General features: G+C 39.8%; 1 protein-coding gene and 1 non-coding gene across 2 annotated transcripts in view; both read left to right on the forward strand.

The window, feature by feature from the left end:
* Positions 1-3,595: 3,595 nt before the first annotated feature.
* Positions 3,596-3,668, forward strand: trnak-cuu (transfer RNA lysine (anticodon CUU)). The gene has a single exon. It is a non-coding gene; the product is annotated as a tRNA-Lys (tRNA).
* A 330-nt stretch (positions 3,669-3,998) lies between these two features.
* znf839 (zinc finger protein 839) overlaps positions 3,999-18,625 on the forward strand; it is a 40,763-nt gene continuing 26,136 nt past the window's right edge. Inside the window, exons 1-2 of the mRNA XM_073039701.1 lie at positions 3,999-5,306; positions 12,745-13,680. Coding sequence (XP_072895802.1) covers positions 4,209-5,306; positions 12,745-13,680 — 2,034 coding nt within the window. The 5' untranslated portion in view covers positions 3,999-4,208. The remainder of the gene's footprint in view (positions 5,307-12,744; positions 13,681-18,625) is intronic.

An 18,625-nucleotide genomic window follows, 5' to 3' on the forward strand; every position in this document is an offset into this window, starting at 1 on the left:
GGGCTCTTTATGAGTGTGCTCAATGCTAGGAGGTCTTTCCCTGTGATGGACTGGGCTGTATCCACCACTTTTTGCAGGCTTTTCTGTTCTTGGGCATTGGCGTTTCCATACCATGCCATGATGCATCTAGTCGGGATACTTTCTATCGTGTATCTATAGAAGTTTGTCAAAGTTTTAGATGAATTGAATTGACTTTATTTCTTACATCCTTCGCATACATGAGGAGTAATAATCTTTATATTACGTCTCCGTCTAAATGTGCAATCATATTAATTTATAATAAATAGAACAGTCAATGCAACATAGAAATATACTCAAATCAGCATGAGTTAATCAGTCTGATGGCCTGGTGGAAGAAGCTATCCCAGAGCCTGTTGGTCCTGGCTTTTATGCTGCAATATCGTTTCCCAGATGGTAGCAGCTGGAATAGATTGTGGTTGGGGGCGACTCAGGTCCCCAATGATCCTTCGAGCCCTTTTTTCACATCTTCTTTGTAAATGTCCTGAATCATGGGAAGTTCACAACTACAGATGCGCTGGGCTGTCGGCACCACTCTCAGCAGAGTCCTGCGATTGAGGGAAGTACAGTTCCCATACCAGGCAGTGATGCAGCCAGTCAGGATGCTCTCAATTGTACCCCTGTCGAAAGTTCTTAGGATTTGGGGGCCCATAGCATCTGAGGTGAAAGAGGCGCGGTTGTGCCTTGCAGAATCTGCGCAAACTTCTAAGAAAGAAGAGGTGCTGTCATGCCTACTTTGTAATGGTGCTTACGGGTTGGACCGAGAATAGATCCTTTAATCTGATAACACCAAGGAATTTAAAGTTACTGATCCCCTAAGGGGTACTTGCCAGCTCATCACCACCTTTGTTTCAGCCAACAACAGTAAACTTGAATTAGGCTTTTGATTTGCACTTAGCCTGATAGTCATAAATGACAACAAACTGAGCAAATACAAACATACGTAAAGTAAAGAAATAACAACAATAACTAAATAAATGAACAATGAATACAGAAAACATGAGATGAAGAGTCCTTGAAAGAGAGTCCATAGGTTGTGGGAACAATTCAGTGAGGGGGCAAGTGAAGTTGAATAAAGTTATCTCCATTGGTTCAAGAGCCTGATAGTTGAAGGGTAATAACTGTTCCTGAATTGGTGGTGTGGGTCCTGAGGCTCCTATACTTCCTTCCTAATGGCAGCAGCAAGAAGAGAGCATGGACTGGATGGTGAAGGGTCTTGATGATGGATGCTACTTTCTTGTGACATCCATGCAGATGTGCTCAATGCTGGGGAGGGCTTTACCCGTGATGGATTGAGCCATATCCATTACTTTTTGTAGGATTTTCCATTCAAGGGCACTGGTGTTTCCATAGCAGGTTGTATGCAGCCAGAATCAGAATCAGGTTTATTATCACTGGCATGTGTCGTGAAACTTGTTAACTTAGCAGCGGCAGTTCAATGCTGCTCATAATATAGAGAAAGGATAAAAATAAAATGATAATAAAAAATAAGTAATCAACTACAGTATACATATATTGAATAGATTAAAAATTGTGCAAAAGAAGAAATAATATATAATAAAAAGTGAGGTAGTGTTCATGGGTTCAATGTCCATTTAGGAATCGGATGGCAGAGGGGAAGAAGCTGTTCCTGAATCACTGAGTGTGTGCCTTCAGGCTTCTGTACCTCCTTCCTGATGGTAACAGTGAGAAAAGAGCATGCTGGAGGTCCTTAGAAATAGACGCTGCCTTTCTGAGACAACGCTCCTTGAAGATGTCCTGGATACTTTGTAGACCAGTAAATACACTCTCCACCACACACCAATAGACATTTGTCAAAGGTTTAGATGTCATATCAAATCTTTGCAAACTTCTAAGGACGTAGAGGTGCTACCATGCTTTCTTTGTAGTTGCACTTACGTGCTGGGCCCAGGACAGATTCTCTGAAATGGTAACACTGACAAATTAAAAGTTCCTCTCCATCTCTGATTTCCTGATGAGGACTAGCTCATGGACCTCTGGTTTCCTCCTGCTGAAGTCAATAATCAGCTCCCTGGTCTTATTGACACTGAGTGAGAGGATGTTACAGTGGCCCCACTCAGCCAGATTGTCAGTCTCCCTCCTACACGCTGTTTCATCACCACCTTTGATCCCCCGTTATGGTGATGTTGTCAGCAAACTTGAACGTGGCATTGTGCTTAACCTCACAGTCATGAATACAAAGTGAGTAGAGCAGGGTTTAAGCACAGACCCTTGTGGAGTACCTGTGCTGATGGAGACGGTGGAGGAGATGTTCCCAATCCAACCTGACTCGGGTCTGCAAGTGAGGAAATCGAGGATCCAGTTGCACAAGGAGGTATTGAGGCCAAGGTCTTGTAGCTTATTGATACGTTTTGAGGGAATGATAAACCTGAATGCCGAACAGCAATCAATGAATAGCGTCCTGATGTGTGCATCTTCATTTTCCAGATGTTCCAGGGTTGATTGAAGAACCAGTGAAATGACATCTGCTGCGGACCTGTTGTGACGGTAGGCAAATTGGAGCGGATCTAAGCCACTCCCCAGGCAGGTGTTGAGATGCTTCGTGACCATCTGGTAGATGTACGTAAATTCTACTGGACGACAGTCATTGAGGCAGTCTCTCGAATTATGCAAGTTAGTATTTTTGCTGTGGGCTTTTGATCTACTTTCGTTTCTTCTTACTTTTTTTTATTTACTAACTTTTTCAATAGCTTACCAATTTATAAACTTCCATCCGGGTGTGAGCGTGTATGACAGCCCCAGGTATTTGCCAAGGTGCTCGACCGCTAAATCGAATGAAGAATACAGTCCTGAAGAAACGTCGACTGTTTATTCATTTCCATCGATGCTGCCGAGTTGCTGAGTTCCCCCAACATTTTGTGTGCATTGCTGAAGAATACAATGATGTTTTCCGACCGCTGATTTGGCAAAAGAGGATTAAAACGTGCGTTTTCTCTAGTTTTCAGACAACAGTCCAGTGATGAAGAATACTTACTTTCATCGACTGAGCTAGGTTGATATGAGTCTATGTGACAGGAAATTGTCAAAGAGAGGAAAAATAACTTATTGTCATAACTACATTTCTCTACTTTTACATAATTTTATCAAATAACTTACACATAGCGGGAAATATATTTCTTGCACAACGTCAAGCGTAAAAATAAAATATCATATTTTCTTTATTGAATAGTAGTTTTGACAGACATCTGTTATTCAATGCAATAATGTCTTACTGTTTTAAATACTGTTTTGAAATGATGTATTTGTTTTCTCATCAGTTACATTATGGTAGTGATCATACCAAACTTTCACCGAGTACAAAGATACCGCAAGTTTGTAATACCATAATGACGTAAAAATAAAATGTTGTAAATAGAGTATATAGTATTTCATCTTTAGGTTGGAGAAAAGAAATACATTCTGCATAGCAGAACTTAGATTTTGAATATCAATGAGGAATTCTGCTTTGGAAATAAATTATTTTTTGGAGTTTTTCAAAAAATGCAAATACATAAATGCACGGTAGCTCATCTGTCTTTACATGTTATAAGAGACAGGAGTTCATTCGTATTTCAGCGCCCGGCTAGCTCAGTCGGTAGAGCATGAGACTCTTAATCTCAGGGTCGTGGGTTCGAGCCCCACGTTGGGCGGTGAGTTTTTTTTCGCTTCGCAGGACTTATCCCTTTTTAAAAAATCCTGTTTAAGACTAACATTTATGATACGGACTGTATTTCTAAATTATATTTTACTCTCATTATCTCTGCGGTTTCGAGGTATATTTCACATACGTATTACAATATACTGGCCCATTCATTATAATGTAATTCACGCTCACAACCGCGTGGGGCAGTTTCGGATTGGTGGTTCATCCCCACATGCTGATTTCGATTTTGGCTTTCGTTCCGACAAACTCGAATCTTTACGACATCCACCTAATTTTTTAAGCTTTGCCGGCACCCGTACTCCGGCTTTCCGCCATGTTGTGTCAGGCTCTGTGACGTGCGGTTTTTTTATATGGAGACGGATTAATCTTTTCCTTGCTGATTTGACGGATTTTTTCAGTTTAGCCAGCCTTTTGGAGATTATTTTCCCCATGTCAATCAGGAAACAGTCTTCGGGGCGAAAAAATTGTGGACGGAGAAATTAGCGGTGCAGTTCCCGACTCGCTCTGCCTGAGCACGGACGCCAACATGGCGGACGAGGAGGAGAACAGCCTGACAACCGAGGACGGGGCTGTTACAGAACCGCAGCACGGCAACAGTCGTCTGGAGAGCCTAGCACATCAAGAGGCCGCGTCGCATGTCCCCTGCGCCAGTGTACCCTGCAAGCAGTTCGAGGTCCATTCCTGCCAAGTGTTGCCGGAATATGTTCAGGTGGCCGTGGAGGAAGGGGCGACTCAGGTGGTGAGCACGTTGTCCGATGATGGGGATGGACTCCTGAATGCTACCGGGATCTTGAATTCTTTGGGAGAGGCTCCTTCGTCTGTTGGCACCATGGCAGCGGTGAGTGCGGGTGACTTCGCCGTGGCCGAGGAGCTGGAAAGTATTTCTATTGAGTCCACCCCTAGCACCATTATTTACGTGCAACCCGATGGTACTTTCGTGGAAGGCACTGGATTGACCCCAGAGGAACAACAACAACTGGTTGAGCAGTTAACAAAGCAGCAAGGACTGGTAGAAGTAAGTGAAAGTGAAGCGGCTCAAATGTTTGGCAGTCACCAGCAGCAACAACATCACACACAATTTGTGCAGCATGTTGGGCTAACGGATGAACTGCAGCAAGTCATCGCCCATGTTACTAAATCCCAGCAACATGCGGCACACTTCGGCAAAACCACTGCCGTCCATTTGAATTCTGAGCCTCCTGAGAATCAGGTACTACAGAAAAGCAGCCTAACTTCGTGTGTTGCCCCCGAAACCCGAGTGCTTCCAACAGATCAAAATCAGATGATACAAGTTCCTGTATGTAATTCTCTGATGCCGCAGGTGCAAACAGGTGTTCAATCAAGTCAGGTTGTCCATAGGATTGATTCATGCAACCCAGCTCAAGTTCAGCAAATAACTATTTCTACTCAGTCTTCGACAGTAAACCAGCCTAGTCAGCCTAAGATTCCAACGGCAGTTTCACAGCAGCAGGCTGCGTATACTCAACCATTGACGATCGTTCACAATGCAGCACGACAGTTGCAGAATGCTGCCCATCAGGCTGTCCTTCAGCAGAATTTACAACAAAGTATTGCACATGTACAACAAAAGATGGCCCCATTGCGAGTAACATCTTCAGCACAGGTATTTACAGGTGCTTTACAGACTAACTGAAATGAATTTTTTTCAGCTGCATTCCAATGAAAAAAACTGAAGGGTGGTCTTGCCATCTGTCAAGAACTTAAAGGTATTATCAAACAATGTAACTGCACCTAGATAGGGAAGCAAAGAATGATGAAAATGTTAATAAGACAGGAAAATTAGGGATAGTGAGAACTTCTATTATTACTCAAAAATGTTAACAAAATAAGCATTTGTCCTACAGAAAATGAGTCTTAGAACAATGATATAAAAACATAAGAAATGGCAAATAAGGTATTTAGCATCAATCTTCCTGTTGGAGGTGCAAACAACAGTCTGAAATATTTGTTAATCAGGAATTGAAAGGAAGGGAGGAGCTCAAGAAAAATCCAGTTATTAACGAAATGGTACTGAATAATTTGTGGTGGGAAGCAGGTAGACGGATTATATGGACTTACATCTTAGGATCTTAAAAAAGTAGCTGGTGACATAATGTCTTGGTTTTAATTTTCAAAACTTACTCGAATTTCGTGGCGATTCTGTTAAATTGGAAAATACAAAATACGACTTGTTTAAAAAGGGAGTCAGATGGAAAATAGGAAAGTTCAAGCTAATTATCTTGATAACAAATTTGCAAAAGAAAATGTTCCAAGCTTAAGCTGCTAAGGATATTTTAACAGGGAACTCTAAGAAACCCAAGGTAGTCAGGCAGATTCAGCATGGTTTTGTGAAAGGGAAATCGAGTTTGCCTAATTTATAGGAGTTCTTTAAAGAAGTTATATATACGGAGGATAAAGTGGATGTACTATACATAGATTTCCAGATGGCATTTGATCAGGTGCTTCATCAGTAGTTATTTCAGAAAATCAGAATCAGGTTAATATCTTTGGCATATGTCATGAAATTTGTTGATTGGCAGCATCAGTAGAATGCAATACATTAAAAAGCTATACATTACAATGAGAAATATATAAAATTAAATAAGCTGTGCAAAATGAGTGCAAAAATAGTGAGGTAGTGTTCATGGGTTCATTGTCCATTCAGAATCTGATGGAGGGAAAGAAGCTGTTCCTAAAATGTTGAGTGTGTGTCTTCAGGTTCCTGTGCCTTCTCCTTGTTGGTAGCAATGAGAAGAGGCATGTCCTGGGTGATAGGGATCTTTAAGATGGATGCTACTTTTTGAGGCATTACCTTTTGAAGATGTACTCAAAGCTGCAGAGGCTAGTGTCCACGATGCTGCTTTTTCCAATTCTCTGTGCAGTTACCCCTCCATACCAGGCAGTAATGCAACCAGTTAGAATGTTCTCCATGGTACATCTGTAGAAATTTGCTACTTTTTGGTGACATACAATCTCTGCAAATTCCTAATGAAATATACCCCTGGTGTGCCTTCTTTATAATTGCGTCAGTATGTTGGGCCCAGAATAGATCTTCAGAGATGTTGACACCCAAGAACTTGAAACAGCTTCCCCTTTTCACTGCTGATCCCTTGAGGACTGGTGTGTGCTCTCTCACTCCTGTAAATGCCACATGTAATCCTAATTGTCCCACCTTTCCTCATATCAAAGGCTCTTGTGAGACTGGCATGGATAGAGGATTAGCTGGCTGATGGAAAATAGAGGAGCGTGAATGTCATTTTGTGGTTGGCATAAAGTAACAAGTGCTGTGATGATGAGAGTGGTGCAGTTTATGTAAATGATTTGTGTAAAGGCATGAAAGGAAGGAGCTTATGAAGGAAATTAGGAGAGCCAGAAGGGGCTATGAGAAGGTCTTGGTGGGCAGAATTAAGGAAAACCCCAAGGCATTCTACAATTATGTGAAGAGCAAGAGGATAAGGTGTGAAAGAATAGGACCTATCAGATGTGACAGTGGACAAGTGTGTATGGAACTGGAGGAAATAGCAGAGGTACTTAATACTTCAGTATTCACTATGGAAAAGGATCGTAGTGATGACTTACAGCAGACTGAAAAGCCTGAGCATGTAGATATTAAGAAAGGATGTGCTGGAGTTTTTGGAAAGCATCAAGATGGATAAGTCTTGGGACTGGATGAGATGTACCCCAGGCTACTGTGGGAGGCGAGGGAGGAGATTGCTGAGCCTCTGGCGATGATCTTTGCATCATCAGTGGGGACGGGAGAGGTTTCGGAGGATTGGAGGGTTGCGGATGTTGTTCCTTTATTCAAGAAAGGGAGTAGAGATAGCCCAGGAAATTATAGACCAGTGAGTCTTACCTCAGTGGTTGGTAAGTTGATGGAGAAGATCCTGAGAGGCAGAATTTATGAACATTTGGAGGGGTATAATATGATTAGGAGTAGTCAGCATGGCTTTGTCAAGGACAGGTTGTGCCTTACGAGCCTGATTGAATTTTTTGAGGATGTGAATAAACACATTGATGAAGGAAGAGCAGTAGATGTAGTATATATGGATTTCAGCAAGCATTTGATAAGGTACCCCATGCAGGGCTTATTGAGAAAGTAAGTAAGGAGGCATGGGATCCATGGGGACATTGCTTTGTGGTTCCAGAACTGGCTTGCCCACAGAAGGCAAAGAGTCTCATATTTTGCATGGAGGTCGGTCACCATGGAGTGCCTCAGGATCTGTTCTGGGACCCTCACTCTTCGTAAGGGTATATGACCTGGATGAGGAAGTGGAGGAATAGGTTAGTAAGTTTGCTGATGACACGAACGTTGGGGGTGTTGTAGATAGTGTGGAGGGCTGTCAGGTTGCAGCGGGACATTGATAGGATGCAAAACTGGGCTAAGAAATGGCAGATGAAGTTCAACCCAGATAATTTTGAAGTGGTTCATTTTGGTAGGTCAAATATGATGGCAGAATATAGTATTAATGGTAAGACTCTTGGCAGTGTGGAGGATCAGAGGGATCTTGGGTTCCGAGTCCATAGGGCGCTCAATGCAGCTGTACAGGTTGACTCTGTGATTAAGAAGGCGTATGGTGTATTGGCCTTCGTTAATCGTGGAATTGAATTTAGGAGCCAAGAGGTAATGTTGCAGCTATATAGGACCCTGGTCAGACCACAGTTGGAGTACTGTGCTCAGTTCTGGTCGCCTCATTACAGGAAGGATGTGGAAGCCATTGAAAAGGTGTAGAAGATTTACAAGGAGCAAGCCTTATGAGAATAGGTTGAGTTAACTCGGCCTTTTCTCCTTGGAGCAAAGGAGGATGAGAGGTGACCTGATAGAGGTGTACAAGATGATGAGAGGCATTGATCATGTGGATAGTCAGAAGCTTTTTCCCAGGGCTGAAATGGTTGCCACAAGAGGACATGGGTTTAAGGTGCTGGGGAGTAGGTACAGAGGAGATGTCAGGGGTAAGTTTTTTACTCAGAGAGTGGTGAGTTCGTGGAATGGGCTGCCGGCAAAGGTGGTGGAGGCGGACACGATAAGGTCTTTTAAGAGGCTTTTAGATAGGGACATGGAGCTTAGTGAAATAGAGGGTTATAGATAAGACTAGTAATTTCTGAGGTAGGGACATGTTTGGCACAACTTTGTGGGCCGAAGTGCTTGTATTATGCTGTAAGTTTTTTATTTTTCTATGTAGTTGCTTAATTTGCAGATGATGCAAAGAATGGAAGAATAAGTTGTGAAGGGGACATGAGGCTATAAAGTCGTGTGTTAACTGAGAGGATAGAGGCACTGCAAGTGAAGTATAATGTGGGGAAAAATGTGGAATTGTCTATTTTGATAGGAAAAATTTTAAAAATTATCTACCTAGTTAATGGAAGTCTGTGGAGCTCAAAAATGCAAAGTGATCTGGCTATCCTATGCTGCAGGTACAGTGGGTAGTAAAGAAAGTTAACAATGACATTGTTGATGGAGAAATGAATACCAATGGAAGGAGGATTGAGACTATATCTAAAGTATGTGTATAGTATTGATCTTGGGGGAAAAATGCAGATTTCTTGGAAATGTTCTGAGAAAGCTCAGTAAGTGGAAAGGGAGGGTTGTCTTGTGAGGAAAAGCTGGACAGTAAGGCTTATATATGGCATTTAGAGGAGTCAGAGGAGACCTAATGGAAACAAGATCCTGATGGATGTGGCGAGGTTGTATGTTCCTGGGATAAGCTGTAAAAATAATTTTAAAACAGTTGATGACTTGTTGAAAGGTAAGGGCATTAAAGGTTACTATGAGTAGATAGGAATGTAAAGTTGAGTTTACAGTTAGATCAGCCATTATCTTTAAATGATAGGACTAGAACATAGAATAGTACAACACAGGAATAGGCCCTTCGGCTCATGATGTCTGTGTCTAACATTATGCTTAATTAATCTACTGCCTACACATGATCCATAGTTCTCCATTTCCTGCATATTTTTGTGCCTATCTAAAAGGCTCTTGAATGCCACTATCATAAATATTAACCCTTCCACCCCAGATGGTGTGTTCTAGGCAACTACCACTCTTTGTTCTTTCAAAAAAGACTTTCCCTGCACATCCCATTTAAATTTTTCCCCTTCACCTTAAGCTAGGTGTGGTAGTATTCAACATTTCTATCCTGGGGAAAAAATTCCGACTCTACCCTTGCTGTGCCTCTCATAATTTTATAAACTTGTTTCAATCACCCCTCAGCATTTGCTCCAAAGAAAACAATTCAGATTTATTCATCTTTTGCTTATAATTAATGCCTTGTAATCCAGGCACTATCCTGTTTAATCTCTTCTGAACCCTCTTCAGAGTCTCCACATCTTAACCGTAATGGAGCGACCGCCGACCAGAGCTGCATGCAGTATTTCAAAGTTTTATACATAATTTGCTATCTATTATGCGCCATACCTCTAGCAATGAATTCTAGCATGCCATATGCATTATTTATCTACTTATCACTTTCAGCGATGGACTTGGGCTCCAAGAACCTTCTGTACATCATGCTGTTTTCTTGTCATTAAGCGTATATTTTCCCCTTGCATTTGACCTCCCAAAGTGCAACACCTCACATATGCCATATGTAAGAGTTGCCAGCACTGATTTCTGCAGAACACATTGGTCACAGACCTCCTGTCAGAAGAACACCCTTTTGCCAATGGCCTGTGTCTTCTATGGGCAAGCCAATTCTAAATCCAAATGAGAAATCCACCATGGATCTCTTTATCTTGATTTTCCTGGACAGCGTACCATGAGGGACCTTGTCAGGTGCAATACTAAAGTCCACATAGGTAACAACCTCTGTGTTACTTACACTCTCAATTATTTTGGTTACTTCCCCAAAAAATCTCAATCAAGTTTGTAAGATGCAAGCTGCTTGGATTGATGGATTGAAGGTTCATGTGTTCTGTTTCAGAAAATGTAGAACAAACAAAATTCTGTACTTTTGTGTTAGCAGTACAATATAAATCTTGCCTTACTAGATTCCAGAATATTAATTCTAAAATGATCTTCACTACAGTTTAATTTCCCTTCTATTATCCCCTTTTCACTGAAAATAAAAACTCATAAAACTTAATAACTTGTCAGCACATGCCTATGATATTGCCTACATATTCTGTGCTATTAATATTTACATTGCTTTTGAAGTACAGAGTACCATGAAAATAAACAGAATGATCTGATTTGCTATTCATTCATGGGTGGAGAAACTAATGCTGTACGCATTCACTCTGAATTAAGGGGCTCCTGAAATGCGATACAATTTGCAGAGAAGTGCTTGTGGTGGATCATGCTCATCCTTTTGGTTGGCCATACCCTTGGGCTAAAAGAGAACCACAGTTGCTAGTAATTAAAATAAAAAGTGTATATTCGCTAAGATGAAGGTGGAATGTTTCTGGTACCTTTATCAAATGTTGCTAATTTGGTTGATTTGTGAGGAAACCGGTTTTAATGAACAAAATTCCTACTACAATGCTACTACAATTATTGAAACAACTTTACACCTGAATTACGAAATGGACTTTGCATTGTTGATTACTAGTATTATTAAGTGTAATTCCTTTATGCACTTATTCCTTGCAATATGTATAGGGCACGGATTGTACGACTTCCTCATCGAATGGGCAAGTTATACAAGTTGGCTTTAGGAAGATTATTTTTAATAATCTGACTTTTTCTAAGGTTGCTTCAGTGAGACTGGAAACAGACTCTTCAGCCCACACTAATCATCAGCCACTCTTTACATCAATCCTTCATTCATCCCATTTCTTTTTATTCACCCCATGTTCCCCACATTCCCCACATTCACCTACAGGGTCAGTGTACAGTGACCAATTAATCTACCAATCCCTACGTCTTTCAGAAGTGGGTGGAACCTGGAGTCTGCAGAGGGAGCTCACTCATTTCCGAGCAGAATATACAACCTCCAAGCAGCTAGTGTCTGTAGTCAGGATTCACTGAGTCTCCAGGACTGCAAGGCAGCTGCACCATTGTGTTGTCCATTGTAGATTAATGTGACCTGAAATTTTTAATAAAATGAGTATAGTATAAAATCCAATGAAATGACAAAACTATTTGAATGACTTTAACTAGTAATTAAAATTTCCTGAATTCTGTGAAAATAAAGTATATAATAGGAAAAATGAATTCTGCACTGATGATAAAACATTTGAATTGAGATTTGTAGCCAAGTGGGATTTTAAAATTGAATTGATTCTTTTGTCTTTGCATACCTTAAGATAAGGATTGATGTTTTGTTACTACAAAGTTGGGATTAAAGCAGGAGTAGGCCATTTGACCCTTCATGTTCATTTTTGCCATCCAAAAAGATCATTGCTGATTATTTCCCCCGTGCCACTTTACTGCACTAACCCCATATCCCTTGACTGCCTTAATATTTAAAAGCTTGTTGATCTGTCTTCAACATATTGGGGACTGAGTATCATGCTTTACCTGCATAGGGAATTCCAAATATTCACCGCCTATGTGTAAACATTGCTTTAAATCTCTCTAGTAAATGGCAGATTTCTTACTTTGATGTAATAACCTTTGGTTTTTTGATGTTCCAGTAAAAGGGAAATATAACTCCACCTCTACCTTGTCAAGCCTCAAAAGAAGAGATATACTTTTTATTCTTTAAAATGCGTAAGTGTCCAGTTGAAACCCAGGTTGCCAGTTCATAAAGTTATAGCTGCATTAGTGGACAGGTGTTCTGTTTGGTTTATAACTTTATTCCAGTAGGTCACTTGCTGGTTGTTAACGGTGGCAACCATTTTAACTAATTTAGAGTAAAATGTATTGAATGATGGAGGAACTCAGCAGCTCAAGCAGCATCTATGGAAAGAAATAAACAGCCAATGTTTCAGGCTGAAACCCCTCATCAGGTCTCATTTTATCCTTAACCCACAGCAGTTGAGGCTAATTTCCAAATCTTGCCTCACTCAAGATTCCAGAATAGAATTTTTTAGGTCCCTACTGCTCAATTGCTCTTTGAATGAGCATGCCATGGTTGTGAACAGTAAACGTCAGTAAATATTAACTTCTTTTTGCTTTCTTGCAGCATCAACTAGATACTGTTCAAGTTCACATTCAAACTGTCCCATCCCAGGAGGAGAAGGATAGGCCGATGCCACCTTTAGCAGTAGTGCAGCCTAAAACAGCAGCATCCAATCAGGTGGCTAACCAAAGAACAACTGTATCCGGAGGAGTTAATATTTCTGGACCTCAGATCATTAGAATACAGCCTCTTTCAACCACTGGGTCACAACAGTATATTTTGCACAGCTCTTCAGAACCTCCAATTCAACTACTTGTTCAGCGGCAGCCCCCACCGCTTGCACCAGTAAATTCTATACGTATGATTCCTGGGGTAACAATCAGTAATCAGTCTGGCATTTTCACTAATACTGTAACTACCACAATAAATGCTACCACAACAGCAGTAGCAAATACAATTTCTACTAGTCAAATGAAGAAGCAGGAAGTTAGTGATAAATCAAAGGAAAAAAAGCCTGTGAAGATCAAAACTCGATCTGGTCGTATATCGCGACCTCCAAAATACAAAGTTAAAGACTACAAGTTCATAAAGACAGAAGATTTGGCAGAAGGCCATCAATCTGATTCAGATGACTATTCTGAATACAGTTTTGAGGAAGAAGATGTGAAAACAAAAATAGATGATTCAAGCCTTTCAATCCCTTGTTCGTTCAAGCCCAAAAAGTTTAAGTGTGACACGTGTGAAAAGTCTTACATTGGAAGGGGCGGGTTAGCACGACATTATAGACTCAACCCATCTCATGGAGAGCTGGCTTCTGTCATTGAGGAACAGAGAACCTCTGTGAGCAAAACCAATGGAGATGTGATTGTTGGGGACACTGGAGGAGGTGGTGACAGAAATGGCACAATAGTTGATGGACTAGAGACACAATCTGTAAATACTGACACTACATCTGTGATGGTGGGGAGCACAGACCTGTCATCTCAAGACGTTCAACAGGTATGTATTGATAACGTGGTATCCAGAATTCCTTTCCTGAAAGTGCTGATATATTGGAGTTTGGTTCCAGGGGTGCTGTTAGTCCTTAAGATGTATTGCTCAAAAAGCCATATTTTTATGAACATCTGAGAATTAGTATTAGCAGGCCATCATAGCAAATTCTCTCTTTATCTAATTTTTTTCTTGCATTTGGTCTTAAGGCAAGAAACATTTCAACTAACAGTCACTGGTAAGCAGCGTGCCTTATAAGCATTTTCATGCACTGAGGCCTGTGTTTGGCAATATTGCAACTTGAGTTGACTTGTCTAATGTAGGATGGATAAATTGGTGAATTTCCAAACTAGGTGGTTAATTAATTGAGCAATTAGCACTAAGGATAGTTTATTACTTTCAGATTACTGTGAGGTACAATGTAATTTGTTAAGTATATATTAAGAATAATAGTTCAGTATTAGAGTCAGTTTAGATGTTAGAAGAAAAATGATTTGCTTCAGCTTTTCCTCTAAATTTGTGTTCAAATATGTCTTGCTGAGCTTGAAACATTATTTTGAAGCATTTTGGTTTGTTCACTGATGTTTACATACTGTTTTCATCTGAATTTTATGGTTTGAAATTTTGTTTGAAATTTCTGTGTTAAACTAGTTAAGTGGGCTGAGGGTTAACAAATAAATTCCAATTCAGAAAAGAGTGAAGTGTTGCATTTAGGGGAATGAAACCAGAGTAGGAGTTATAAAATGAAGGCAAAGGCCTTGGGGAGTGCTATGGAACAGAATGACCTGGGAGTACAAGTACAACGTTTGCTGAAAGTGGCATCATAGACAGACAAGATAGTGAGGAAGGATTTTGGCATGCTGGCCTTCAGTCAGGGCATTATGTATAGGAGTTGGGAAATTACATTACAATTGTACAAATCATTGGTGAGGATGAGCTTGGCATGCTGTGTAGAGTTTTGGTTGCCCTATTATGGAAAAGACATAATTAAACTGGAAAGAGTGCAGAAAAGATTTACAAGGATGTTGCTAGGACTAGAGGGTCCAAGTTATAGGGAGAGGCTGGCAGGCTAGGACTTTATTCCTTGGAACGTGAGTGACTGAGGGGCACAGGTTTAAGGTGAAAGGGAAAATATTCACAAGGATTGGAGAGGCAACTTTTTCACATAGAGGGTGGTACATATTTGCAACAAACTGTTTGTGAACATGGCTGAGGCAGGTCCAATAATATTTAAAAGACATTTGGATAGGAACAGATCAGAGGATATGGACCAAATGTGGACAAATGAGACTAGCCTAGATGGACACCTTGGTTGATGTGAATGAACTGGCTCAAAGGGCCTGTTTCTGTTCTTTGTTTCTCTGTAATTAGTGGCAAATGTAGAAGCCTTCCAGCAAACAGTAAAAAAAAACTAAATTGGGAGGGGAATGGTAGTAATAGTGTCCTCCAGTGGTTTATAAATTATTCATGCTTGGGCTGTTGGAGTTGCTTAATTTGTATGACCAGAATTGACTTAGAGAATTGACATTGATCTTTTCAGTTGATATAGCTAATAGTTCCATACTGTGGTCTGATATGAAGACCAAGGATTTAAAATCCATTAGAAAGAAGGAATGGTAATTTTTTTTCAAGCCAGAATGTGGTTACTTGAAGGCAAATCCTACATACCTGCCATCCTTGTCCAGTTATACAGTACTATAAGAAAGCATTCAGCCCCCGGACCTTTGTTCACATAAGAGTATTCCAACCATGGATTTTGATCAATTTAGCTGAGGGAGTTTATTTGTGAATCACGTGTTCCTTTTTTCACAGTAGAGTGCAAAAAAACAATTTTTACCAAAAAATTGTAAAGCATGAAAAACCAAAAATCCAAAAACTGAAATGTCAGCAATTCAAAGATGTTTATCTCCCTTTACTCAGTACTTAGTTTAACCCCCTCTTGCATCTATCACGGCCTATACAGTGGTCTTTTTGGATAAGTCTCAATTGGCTTTATACAATGAGATGGAGCAACATTTCCTCCTTGTAAAATTGCCCAAGTTGTGCCAGCTTAATTGGGGAGTGGCAGTGGACAGCAATCTTGCAGTCTTGACAGAGATGTTCAATTGGGTTAAGGTCAGGGCTCTGAGCCGTACAAGGTAACCAATTTTCTTCATTTGAAGCCACTCCATCATTGCTTTGGCAGTTTGCTTTGGGTTGTTGACCTGCTGAAAGACGAACTTTCTTCCCAATTTAAGCTTTCTGGCAGAGGCTACTATGTTTTTATCTAGGATCTTTCTGTATTTAGCAGCATTCATCTTCCCATCAATCCTGACCAGATTTTCGGTCCCTACTGCTGGAAAGCATCCTCATAGCATGATGCTACCTCCATCATACTTTAGGGTTGCTGTTACCTGGTTGATCTGCAGTATTAGATGTACACCACATGTGTCACTTAATATTAAGGTCAAAAATTTCCACTTTAGTTTCATCCAACTAAAACACCACTTCCACATCTTTGCATAATTGTAAAGTTAATTGTATAAATTTTGTCAGTTAAGCAGGGTTGTGTTGTTCTTTAGCTCTTGAAACTACTCATGATTTAAGCATGTTCTTATTCCTGTCGCGTATCTTATTGACAATAAAAGAGGCTAGGGGTTGTGAGAGGTTAATCAGTTAATGTAAAGTACCTAGTCTTTGATTTGTTTGCGTTACTTCACTTTTTGAGTTACAGTTTGGTTGTTACTGCCGCCATGATATCGATGGTGGTGAGTCTGGTGATGTCATTGATATTAAGAGAGAGGAGATGCTCATGATATCCAATTATGTTGATTAAATTTGCAGACTAATGGTTCACTTTTGCTATTGTCTAACCTTTGCTATGTTTTTAGCCACTCTAATATATCCTTTGGCATTCTCATTGTTCTTTCCACTAAAAGTGTCAAGAAAAAGATTTTTTATAGCTGTAACTCAAGATTGTGTGCATCTTGAACAGCTTGCAGCATCATTAAGTAATGGTACTTAAGGGGCTTTTAAACAACAACTGACATGAATTTTATGTGGATGCTTTGTAGACCTATTACCCAGGAAAAGTTGTCTTGTCACAGCAGTGAATAATCTTGAAAATCATTAAAGCAAAGTATTCTTTTTGGTTTGAAGAATATATTCATTGCCATTAAAAGTGTTTGCACTACAATTTTCCAGGCATCAATTAGCACATGGCAGCTAATTAGTTTGATCTTTTATCTAAATAGACCTTTCTGATTAACCATTTTGCAGTCAGACTTTCAATCATTAATAAAGTGTTAATAACATTGGTGTCAGGTGGTACTTAACCAAAATCTATTTAGGCAATTGCATGCTTGGTGAAGATGAAGTCAATTCTTCCTTGCATTTTGCCACCTGTCCCTGACCTCATTTAGTAGTCTGGCTTTTAGTACTCTTCCAGCTTATTCAGTCAGTTTGATATTGTCATTACTATTGAGACACTTTTGATGATAAATATTTCAATTTCCCCTCTTACATCAACCCTAAGTATATTGTAGTTCTTCTTGCCTTCAATGTGGTATTTAGCATGCAAGATTACTAAACAAAAGGGCAGTTGATGGTGATTATTTGTAATCTTCTTTGTTCCTGTTTGACTCAATGTTAAGAACTTAGAATCAACATTGGACTCCCAGTGCCTCTTTTTCCTGAAAGCTTTTGTCAGTCCTAGAAATGTATCTGACGTGATGAGAGTGTTGATATAGGAGTCTGGTTGAAAGATGATTCTGTCTTGCCTAGTCTGGAATAGCTCTCTCAATTTAGATGCAAATTCCCAGTGTTCACAAGAGGTTCTTTGCAGGATTGACAGTACCAAGTGCAATTTTGTTGCCGTGTGCATGTGCATAGTAAGTTGTCTTTAGAATTTTATTCTTAACTTTTGAACTACCTGCTTGATAGAATTTGCTCTGCCATTTTAGAAGGTGTTCATGGTACCTTCTGGGTTTGAAATCACACTTGGGTCAGATCAAAAGATGTTGGGAAACTTCCTTCAGAGAAGGGCACAGTGGATCAGTTTTGAAGAGTATTTCTACAGATTGAGTTTATCACTAATAATCAACGGAGATTAATTTTATTTTTCAAATGTTTAATTTCATATGCTGCAACTAAGTTGTGCATTTTCTTGAATGTCTTAGAGTGATTTCTATCTATAACTTTTCTAACATTATTGCTTGCTTATCATAGGGATGGTGGAGGTAATTATAGTTGATCTTTCAATGTTGAATAGATAATCAGAAATATGTCAAGGGAAGAAAAGGAGAGCAATCTGAATTTGATTTTACCAAATTGCAGCTCAATACCATCTTTGTTTAATGATTGCACTCTGAAATCTCTTTTCCAAAGGATATCTCAGTTTGCCAATAAACTGACTGCAAAGTTAATAAAAGTAGGCTTAATAATCTCGTAAACTTAATAGAAAATTGTGCTCAATAGTCAGTTTTCAACAATTTCTATGGGTAGTTTGAATTATGGCATACTTTTTGTTCTAGAATTTTAGATATTTCTACCTCTTTTGAAAATAGATATTGCAGCTATTTGCAGACTGTATTACCAGGAAAGAATCAGCTGACTCAACAGTCAGCCTTCCTTATCCATGAGTTCTGCATGCGTGAATCCAGCCAACCACAAAAACCCGGAAGTGCTCTTCCAGCACTTGTTGTTCGAGCATGTATAGACTTTTTTTCTTGTGATTATTCCCTAAACAATGCAGTATAACAACTATTTACATTGTATTAGGTATTATAAGTAATCTAGAGATGAGTTAAAGTATATGGGAGGATGTGCGTAGATTATCGTGGATCGGGATTGGAAAAAAAACTGGAAGTTCTTTTACTAAGTAAGTCAGAACAGGTATTATTTAGTGTCAGTCAAATGTTTGTCTTAGTATATAGTATATATTTTACCTTTCTATGCATATAAAAAACTTAAGAAA

The sequence above is a fragment of the Hemitrygon akajei genome, chromosome 3 (genome assembly GCF_048418815.1).
Source record: "Hemitrygon akajei chromosome 3, sHemAka1.3, whole genome shotgun sequence".
In the NCBI taxonomy this organism is placed as follows: Eukaryota; Metazoa; Chordata; class Chondrichthyes; order Myliobatiformes; family Dasyatidae; genus Hemitrygon; species Hemitrygon akajei.